The sequence below is a fragment of the Hakea prostrata genome, chromosome 1 (assembly GCF_041222555.1).
Source record: "Hakea prostrata isolate BN-2017 chromosome 1, UWA_Hpros_2, whole genome shotgun sequence".
Classification (NCBI taxonomy): Eukaryota; Viridiplantae; Streptophyta; class Magnoliopsida; order Proteales; family Proteaceae; genus Hakea; species Hakea prostrata.
The window spans coordinates 23,839,798-23,850,661 of record NC_142600.1 but is presented as its reverse complement, the minus strand read 5'-3'; the positions used below and the strand labels follow the sequence as shown (position 1 = coordinate 23,850,661).

The following is a 10,864-nucleotide window of genomic DNA, read 5'->3' as shown; positions in this document are numbered from 1 at the left end:
GTAATTAGGGTAATCGGCGAACCCACAACACCAGTTGATAAAATAAAATAAGAAGAATAATCTCATTCACATCGTTCATCTCATACATTCTCATATCGATTTCATATCAACAATATAAGATTCAAAATAAAGAGTAATATCCAACATCAAACCTTACCTTCCGATCGCAAAGTCACACACAAGCATATCATGATAATCATCAATGTAAACAATTTATATTACCAATCAAATAAAAATAACAACATTTAATAATACAAACATTGTTAGTCATTCCTCACCTTCCCACTTGATTTCGTTCCTTAATTTCACAATTTCGGCTCACAAGAGTTGGCGATTAAACTCACAAGAAGATTAATAGACATTATTTGGAATTCATTTGGGTTTCAAAAGACTTCCCAAAATCACCCAACAAAAACCCAATCAGTCAATTAGGTTCAAACCCACCGTTCTAAACCTAGTTTCGGAAATTTCACTATTTTGCCACCGATTTGGAGTCGAATCAAAACAAAACTTTGGGAATGTCTAATTGGGATAAATAGGGTCCTAATGGTACCTTAAATTTGATCTAATTCGTTTTAGGTCAAAAAGCCCCAAATTTGACTCTCTAAATCGTCCACGGGCGTCTCAGAGAGTCAAAACGCGAAATCGTTTGCAACGATTCACACAAACCACTTATAAACTAAAGGGAAACATAAATATAACTAAACACAAGTATTCAATAGACCTAACATTCATCAACTACCCAAATCTATCATTTATTGTGAAGAACACCCCATAAAACCAAGCTTGAGAAGATGGTTTAAGGATTCTCACATTTTCTAACGATTTTGCTATGATTTGGGTGTCGACACGCTTCCAAATGGTTAGAATCCCTTCCTTCCCTTGGTTTCTCTTCCTCCTTTAGCCTCAGCCTCGTACTGGCATTATAAAATGCAAGTATGAGAGAATGAGAACATAAAATAGGGTTTTAAACAATAAAAACCCGATTCTGCCCCAAACTGGGCAGGGGGCGGTCGACTGGTCGTTCAACCAGCCCAATCAATCAGCCCTGGTTAAGGGGCCAACCGAGGTCCAATTCTAGTGATTTTTGGCTTGGTAGAAAGGTCTTTCAAAGATCTACGCTTGGGTGAAATTACCTCGTCATTTGTTTTCCATCATCGTTTTCCGGGCGTGCCAATATCGCCTTTTAAAACATTCGTGACTAAACTTCTCTCTCCTCTTAAATTTTATAAGAGGTGTCAAGTCATCACTAGTGTCACACCCCACCCAGCCGGATCCGGTCATACCCGAATGCCTGTGGGGGTGATACACCGCAAGATCTAGGTTCAGTGACAAATCCATACAAAACATGATATAGTATAATTAAATGAATGGACAAGAATAATTCAAGTTTCTCATATAAAGTTATCAAAATTGAAATAATGGTTACAATCATCCATTATTTCAAAATAAAAGTATAGCATCGGAGTTTTGAAAAGAAAATAGTGTAGTTTTATTCGCAGCGGAAAAATAAACTAAATTAGTTCTCTAATGGAATCCAATCCAAAAGAACAATCTTGATACTGGCATGAAGCTCCATGTGCGTCCACTTCTTCTTTGGTCACTCCTTCAAGAAGATATCACATCAAAGAGTTTATTTATGTGATTGGTGAATGGATTTTAACCATTTGATGTGATGTTGGGACACATGGCACACATCTACAAGGAAATGGATGGTACAATTCCTTGTCATAAATGAACTTGATATTCGTCCCATTGAGTTGTCCCTTGTAAGGCAACTCATAAAATTCTTCTAACCTGAGTTGAATGAAGTTATGGTTTAGAGAAGATTTAAGGGACTAAGGTGTCCAGTGGCAAAACAAGCAACTATTCATCTGCATTGCTTGTATATCTGCACGTGTCAACAGGGGTGTCAACGTTAGACCCGCATCGATAAAAGCTACCGATCCTGACTGATTTAAACCTGGACCAACCTATCTCATTTACTAAATGTGTCAGGCTTTGGCCAGGCCCAATTATTAAATAATCAGTCCTAGTCCACACTTTAGGCCCATTGGGCACCCGACCAGTCCGACTGAAGTGCAACCTTACCGAGACCAACTTGTTAGACCCGATTAAGCCCAAGCTGATTTGTTAATTTTACATATGATAAAGAGCTATAAATCCATAGGTTTGGATAACAAAATCTTCATTTTGCTTGTCTATTGTAAGGGGTCAGAGGATGGAGCGAAAAAAAGATAAATGTACTTTTGTCTATTTTTCTTTCTAAAACAAATGTAGCAGTCCAATTTTCTTTCCAAAACAAATGAAGAAAAGCTACATACATAGAACTCTTCCCCTCTACCCAATGCATACCATCTAAAACCCTAGATCTCTTCTGCATGAGTGTGGAATTAGTCTTACCTAAGATTAATAAACCCTCATCACATTGTTCCCAAATTTTCCCCCTAAAATCTTCATTTGGTCATGTTCTTTCATGAACATCCAATAATTAGTTCATGTAACATTATATGTCGGGAAGCCAAATGAACAATTATGGATTTATTTAATTTGAATGCACCATAGGTTAATTTCGTTTTGTAATAAATGATAAGGAAAGAGAATGATCATTAAGATATGAAATAAAGGTTAAAATGCATGAATACTTATAGATTCTAAGAAAAATTAATCCTACTTTTCAGGGTGGTGTTGGGGATACATGCATCTTCTCAAGGCTCTAATGGAGAGTGGAGAAATAAAAAAGGAAAGATGTGATCGAGACCATGAGAAGTTTATGAAAGTATCTTTTTTTCTTATTCAATTTAACATTATAAGAATTCAATGGAGTCTACAACCCGATTAAGCTCGATTTTAGCCCGGTTAAGCTTGATTGTAGTGACCCGGTTATGGATAAAAAACCGACACGACCCGATATGGTCCAGTACTAGACCAGGCTGTACTTGGTCCAACTCTTTTGGACCGATAGCCCAACTAGGTCCGATCGAGATTGGCCAGGCCAAACCTATTTGACACCCCTAGTCTCAACCATCATCTCAACTGTTGGATTGGGGTTTGGGAGTTTTTAGGATAAATTTTGAGGGTAGATTTGCGAGACACCCAAGATATATGGCAAAAAGCACTAGCTCCCAACAAGTATATTCAGTTGACATAGACACCCCAAAATATCACATAAAATTGTACAGTAATACACTCCACAAGCACTTTTCATTAAGTCATGACTCATGGTAGGCTGAATTATGAACCAAAACAATCCTTATTCTTATGTGAGTTTACCTTCTTAACCTAGTAAAGAAGAAAGAAAAAAAAAATCATAAATGACTTTATTTTCTCCTTGAAATCATGGAATGTTCTAGGCATCAAGATTGTCAATTCCATCTATTACCAAAAAATTGTCACTTGCCTCCCTTGTTTCTATATTTTGTTTTTGCAATTAGAGAATATTTTAGGGCCTGTTTGGTTACATGAGTCTAGAGATTTCAAATCTATGACTTCAAATCTGGTTGTCCCAATTGATTTTGGTTCATTGTTCTTTTTGTCATCCCCCTTACTAATATTTCCTCGTGCTGAGATTTCAATGAGGGAATGTTTTAGGCATCAAGATCATCACTTCCATCCTTGTAGTTATGTCATTTTATCTACTGAAGGCAATATGGTCATTTTTCATGTGACTTAATAGAATCTTGGATGAAAGTCTAGCAGTGTGCAACTTGTAATTTTGCAAGTGTGCAACCTGTAATTTAAACCGCTAAAGTGAGGTACCCAGAGTTTCACCCCATTATAGTGTGCAACTTATAAAAAACTCCAAAAAATATTTTGAGGTTTGATGCTGCCAATTGACATCCCATATCTTGGTTTCTACAAAACCAAAAACCTATGGTTCTCTCTCCTGCACTTTCTCCTCCTATTAAATCTCTATGTAGAAACAGAGTTTGTATGGAATGGACAAAAACTTTGGAAATTGACAATTAACTAGCCAAATCTAGGTTTCTACAAGCGCTAAAAGCAAATATGTTCGCGAGATCTTTTCATTTCCAGTCCTCTGTCTCCTTTGAATTCTCCACCTATATATCTCTCAATAGTTCTTATAGACCACTAGTTCCTTCCAACTCCATTAGCAATGTAAAAAATACCCTTCATGATCCTTAAAATGGTTGAGAAGATTTATATATTTTTTTTTTTTTTTTGGTTGCCAACCCTGGTTTCCAAGGCTTTGCCAACCCGTCCGTGTTCCAAGGCTTTGCCCTGACTAATCCGGTGGGTGAGTCTCTCGGGGATTTTTTGCATCCACAAGGTTTCGGTACCAAGCTGCTTACCACTTGGACCAACCCCCGTTGGTGAAGATTTATATCTTTTAAAAGCAGCTCAAATGTTATTTAGAAAACGGATAAGTAAAATAATGAAAATAAAAGGATAAGAACGTTTGCCAATTTTATGTGCTAGTGGTGTCTCTCCTTTCTGCCAATATATATTGGGGCATCGCTAGAACTTTTCCAAAATTTTTAAGCCTCAACTATATAACGGTTGAGATTATGGCTAAGACGCGTGGTAGATATACAAGCAGTGTCAATGGATGGCTGGTTGTTTTACTACTGCAAACATCAAACAAGCCTTTGTGGAAAAATTACGTGTTTTGGGTCATATCTCTTGGATATATAACTTTGTAGATGTTTCTTCCTCTTTTATATAGAGAGAAAATATTTGGTCTTTTTGCTCTAATGATGTTTTGGAACAATTTCAAAATTTTTGATTTCTCTCTAAGGGCCTATTTGGTTACATGAGTTTGGAGATTTCAAATCTATGAAGTCATAATTCATAAAATTAACAGTTTGATTAACCTGAATCTATGGAATGAAATATGTAAATTCATCCCGAAAAACTATGTTGTTCCATTGGATCTGGGAATAACAAACTATTTGGTCGATGTAATTTTTTGAATGTGCAAATGTTTAGCGCTTTTATAGTGGATTTCACCCCATACCCATAAATCTACATATCACGTTTTTAGTGTAAAAAGATGAATCTTTAGATTTCATGAATCCAAGGATTTTCACAACCAAACAGGTATAAATCTCACATTCATAATCTCTGGATTCATGTAACCAAACAGGCCCTAAGTGCATTCGAGCCAGTGAGTTATTGAGTTTTACCATCATTATATTGCGTGTAATCACTTTTGGAGTGCTAAAATTTGTGATTAGATTTGTTTTATCTTGGATGTGAGAATGTAAGGGCAATGAATTTTGCACAACCTGGGGCATTCAAATACCTTAAGAGAAGTACATAAATACGACTCAACTTGTGTACATAGTAGTTGATTCTTTATATGTTTTTTTGTAACATAATTATTGATTCAAGTGACACAAGAAAACATATATGATGATGTTATTAATCCCATTTGCATTACAGGAAGACAAATCTTGTTCTTATCAATTTAATTGTTGTGCAAAGAAATTCCATCTGTACATCAAACTAGTTTTGAGAGCTTTGAATTGTTAAGAGGACCCATTTGATATCCCAAGTGTAAGATCTCATGTTAAATTTCTCAGATAAACCAGAATTTCCAGCTTTGGGTTTGTAGGCTGTTGGTTAAGATTCCTGGACTTAAAGCTAATCCTCAAGCTAGTTTCAAGGATCAAGGAGGATATGCTTCAAACGATGGACATATTCCTCCCTTAGTACTCAAAAAGCCTCTCTATTTTACACTTTTGATATATTTTCTGCTTTCTTACTTGTATCTTTTCACTTCAGTTGGACCAGTTTGTTCTATTCTAAATTTTGATTGTCTCTATCCTTCTCTTCATTCTTACCTCTCCCCCAAAAGAATGTCCTTCATGTTCCATCACTGAAACACCAATTTGGTTGCTTTTGATGTTTTCCTCATTATGTTAGATGGTGAATATATGAGCTAATCTTTCTAAGGAAGGTTGGGTAATTCACCATACTCAGTTTGCTTCTTTTATTGGAGTGGACTATGGTGTAGGAGGAAGCAAGCTCTAACCCAAAGCCAGGGAACTTTTCCAAAGGATCCAAGGAGCAAATGGTTCAAATGGTCACAAAGAAAGCAAAAACCTTGGAAGTGTGGATGAATTTACAAGACATGGTTCAAATGGTTCTGAAGAAAGCAAATCTGATATAGCTAAAGAATGGTTCCTAGTATTGCTTGACATGAACTGTTCTTTTTACTGTTATAAATATGCAAGTATGAAGAATGATACCTGAATTTGGTTGTATGTTTCATGTGTTAGCTAGGAATGCTATAATAGGGAAGATCATGATGCTAGCTATTGACACTGATGATGTTAGGGATGTCATATCTATTTTTTGTTAATTTTGTTTTATATTTTCTTTCATACACAAAGTCCATGGTAGATGATATGATTCCTTAAATGTATTTTTCATCCATAATTGAAACAAGAAGTTGTTGATGAAACACACCTCATTGCAAATTCTAGTCCAAATGAACTTAACACAACTACACTATCGGATGCTTTAATTTACGAGTACACTGACTGATATCTTATTGATTTTACAAGTCAACTCATGCCAAAAAAGATGTTGAAATTATTTTTCGATCGAACTTTTAATGTCTAAAATGTTCACTGCATCGCCTTTGGTCTCAACATTCCATCAACATTTATCGTTCCCTCTTTTGTTGCGTTCATATTTAACTCTTATTATTATAATGATCGTATTTTCTTAATATGAACAATTAAAACAACAAAAACACTAGACTTGTTATAACATTGACAACATCAAATTGAGAATGCGAAACCTAATCTCAACTTTGCATTGGAAGGACGAGAGATAAAACCTCTTCAATTCAGTTGAAAAAAGAAAGAAGCCTTTGATGCATAGTAGTTATAAGTCATCTCATTTCTTACCATACAAAGAGCCATTCACTGGTTTGATAAAACACACATATAACAAGTCAAGCATTCGATTATGATCTACATGAATCATTGTTCTAATGCTAATTAACTCAAGGATCATCTCAACTTTTAATCTGAAAATAGTCTCTCTTAAGTTCCATGAGTGTTACTTAAGGACACAAAAACTTACCACAAAAATGATACAACTTGTTCAACTTCAATGGTCTTTAAGTAGATGCTTTGATACCCATTTCTCATCGGATTTCAGTAATTCTTGAACCTATAGGTTCCTCTATTAGGTTAGAATCAGATCTGATTGATAAACCACGGATTAATGATCAACATTATCATAAAATTCACTTGAACCACAATGAACTCATGGTAAACCCTAGCCCAGACCAATGTGGGTTTGAAAGCAAATATCTCCCAAATGGCTTAACCTTATGAAGCTCTTAAGGAGTCATTAGAAAGCTTAACTACAGAGCTACAAATGTATCGAAATTTCACCAAAAACCATCAAGAATCGACCGAGTTATGCCCAAAAGAATCGATGTGAAAAGCACACACAAACCTACCCTAAACTCTCATTTCTATCCACATGCATCCGGACCATTCTCAAAGAAGCCGCATAGACCGTCGATAACTTCTAATCCGATGACCCAAATTCAAAAATTCTCGAATTCGGAATCCGAGTGAGGGTGCCTTCAACCAATCACAGTTCTCCATTTCATTTAGCGTCTCTCAGCCGGTGGGTATTTAAGCCCTTTTCCATCTCTCATCGTTTCCCATCAAGGATATTACCAGTAACAGCTACAGCTGATCGCGTTCTTCACGCCTCGTTGCTTCCTCTCTCTTCAAACCCTAGCTTATCTAACGTCTTCCCTTTTCTCCGATCTTTCAATTTCCTCATCGAGCTTTAGTCATGGCGCCTACCGAAGAAGTTCCTGTTGCAGTTGAAGCAACTTCCGATCCGCCCGCTACTGAGGCGGTTGAAGAAAAGCCAGCGACCAAGACTACCAAGTCAAAGAAAACAACAGCTAAGAAAGAGCCGAAAGCTAAGAAGCCTGCTGGTCCGAAGAAGCCCAGGTCTCCTTCTGCACATCCTCCGTACTTCGAGGTAACTAAAGCTCTGGAACAGTATTTTATTTTGAATTTAATTTCAGATGGCTTGCAGATCGGTATCTTTTTCTGTAGATCTGATTAGTTTGTTACATGTGTTATTTCGAAAACCGTAGATGATCAAGGAAGGGATCGTGTCTCTGAAAGAAAGAACTGGTTCGAGCCAGTATGCAATTACGAAGTTCATCGAGGACAAGCACAAGGACAAGCTTCCTTCGAACTTTAAGAAGCTTATGCTCTTCCATCTGAAGAAGTTTGTGTCATCTGGAAAGCTTGTGAAGGTTAAAAACTCCTACAAGCTGCCCCCAACTCGCCCTGCTGCACCAAAGCCAGCCGCTCCTGCTCCTAAGAAAGCCGCAGCTGCGAAGCCTAAGGCACCAGCGAAGCCCAAGGCTGCCGCCAAACCCAAGGCTGCTCCGGCGAAGCCTAAGGCGAAGCCAAAAGCTGCTGCCAAACCCAAGGCTGCTGCTCCTGCTAAGCCTAAGGCAGCCGCAAAGCCTAAACCTGTGGCTAAGCCCAAGGCTGCAGCCAAGCCAAAGCCAAAGCCGAAGCCTAAGGCGAAGCCACCAGTAAAGGCATCGAGAACCTCTACGAGGACATCTCCAGGTGCAAAGAAACCGGCTGCCGCCAAGCCAGCAGCTGCAGCGGCTAAAAAAGCCCCAGCGAAGAGCACGAAAAAGCAGCCCAAGAGCGTAAAATCTCCGGCGAGGAAAGCCCCTGCAAGGAAGGCGAAGAAGTGAAGGTGAAGGGGATAATTTTCCGTGTGAGGCATCTTTCTGTAAATGGTAATGCTAAATGCTAATTGGGTATACTGGTTCAAAATGCCCAGGAGCCAAGAGAAAAAGGAGAACTTGTACAACAGCCTAGTGTAGTATTTCTTGATTTCTTCCGATCTGGTGTAGCTAATTAGCTTGATTTGTTCCTTTTCTTCTTTTCCCTTTTATCTATTTTGACAAATCGAAAAAGGGTTAGATTGTACTCTTCGGTGCTAGTTATATAGATGGCATTAGATGGATTTCCTGTGTTTTTTAGTCTTCAACGAGGTGGATTTCTATAGAAGGATTAACATGGTTTGAAATATCTCTCTGCTTTGTTCATGGTGTCCGATGTCTCCGTAAGTCTTCTTCTTCCCAATAACTTTCTGCTCCTGCAATGCAACATTGCAATCTCGGCCGGAAAGGGCATGTGGGTAGATTTTCAAAATTCTTCCGGATTGATCGGGTGAGAGCATATAATGTGGGCTAGGAGATATGCTGTTCGTCCGGAGCAGGTCAAATTCAATAGTGTGTTGTGAATTTTGAATCCGCATTGACAGGGGAAACTAGATGTCCTGGCAAAAAATGTGTCCGTAGTCCCATGACTTCGTCCATGTGGAATAAGTTGAAAATGGATTAAGGTGCTGACGTGTACTGATGCCTTTTTCATAACCAATTTTTTCCTTTATCGTTTTTAGTTTTTTGGTAAACTCGTTAAAGGGGGATGGTCAAGGAATAGAAAGCTAAAGAAGTGCTTACGTGGTTAGATAATATATTATCCGTTTCAAGTCTTCCGATTGGACTTTCTGTTTTTCCCGAAATTGCCCCTTGGTGTTGCCGTCGTGAATTAAGTGGACATTTTGCTTTTCTTTTTTCGTTCTTTCGGTCACTAAAATGGTCCCTCTTTTTCTTTTCTAATTATTTCCATGAATAACACTGTTGCAGTTTCCAAAACCGTTGACGGGTTTGAATCTTCGAAGGCATTCTCCGTTATGTCCAACTGGAAACTTGAATACAGAAAACAGGTATGAAGATGTGAAATGACCCACATCATGGTTCCACAAAAGATTTACTATTGCTTTTTTTCTTTCAACTAGTGCTTATGCTTACGTCAAGTGCTTCAGTTTAAATTTGCATTTGTAATATATTGCTTCCAGCTATAGTGTTTCTTTTTTATTTTCTTCTTCCCTTTTTGTATTTGTATTAAGAGGATAGAAAAAGGAGAGAAAAATGTACCATCAAACTGAAAGGAAAAAGAAAAATGGTGCCATCAAACAGGTTATCGGTTTCATTAATATGATGAGACCTACCTTTGGCAATGCCGTCAACAGCAAGGCCATCTCACATTTTTCCTATTCCAATTATGTAATTCTATTGCAAAAATGCTGAAAAGCATCCGTTAGCATTTCCATTAGAAATGAGCTGAACAACATGCTAATTATTTTCCTCGGTCGACAGAGCTACTGGTCACTGATAGCACACTTCGACACATGATTCCTTTACATAACTGTTACAGCTTTATAGCCAAACTACTAGTTTTCCCATCATGATGTCTGCCATAGTAGGTTTTATTTCTGTCTGACTGGACACTATTTTGCAGAAATTCAGCTTACTAGGAATTGTCAACCTTTTTGCTTCATATAACTTGAGTTCAAGGATTTGGGTGTTGTTAAGCTTAAAATAAGCACCCAATATGTTCTTTCAAAAGCTTAGGTTGGAGTAATGGCTTCCATTAAGGTTGGAGGTTATGTGATTCCTAATTATGAAAAGAGTTAGAATTTTGTTTGAGAGAGAATTCTTCCACACACCAATTAGTGAGTGAGATATATATATTAATATTATTTGAATTTGAATTACAACTTGTTTACAATTAAACTCTACAACTTGTTGATACTTTAACTATAACTCAAACTCTTCTTGATCGCGTTGGAGATAAGATCAATTGAGGATAGAGTTAGTTACGGTGGATTTGAATTTGAATTTGAATTTGAATTTGAATTTGAATTTGAATTCAGAGGCTTATCCTTAACACCCCACACAAGGTCATTGGTTGAGAATAGACAATGAGCTTGGATTTAAAAAATTTGAATCTTGGAGCAGATAAGCTTTGGTGAGAATGTC

The 10,864-nt window shown here is 37.4% G+C and overlaps 1 protein-coding gene across 1 annotated transcript; it reads left to right on the top strand.

Moving 5' to 3' along the window:
- Nucleotides 1-7,667: 7,667 nt before the first annotated feature.
- On the top strand, nucleotides 7,668-8,999 carry LOC149028382 (uncharacterized). The gene is made up of 2 exons (XM_089136194.1): nucleotides 7,668-7,986; nucleotides 8,105-8,999. The coding sequence occupies exons 1-2, from the start codon at nucleotides 7,792-7,794 to the stop codon at nucleotides 8,726-8,728; spliced, it is 819 nt and encodes a 272-aa protein (XP_088992320.1). The 5' UTR covers nucleotides 7,668-7,791; the 3' UTR covers nucleotides 8,729-8,999.
- The last annotated feature ends 1,865 nt before the right edge of the window (nucleotides 9,000-10,864 follow it).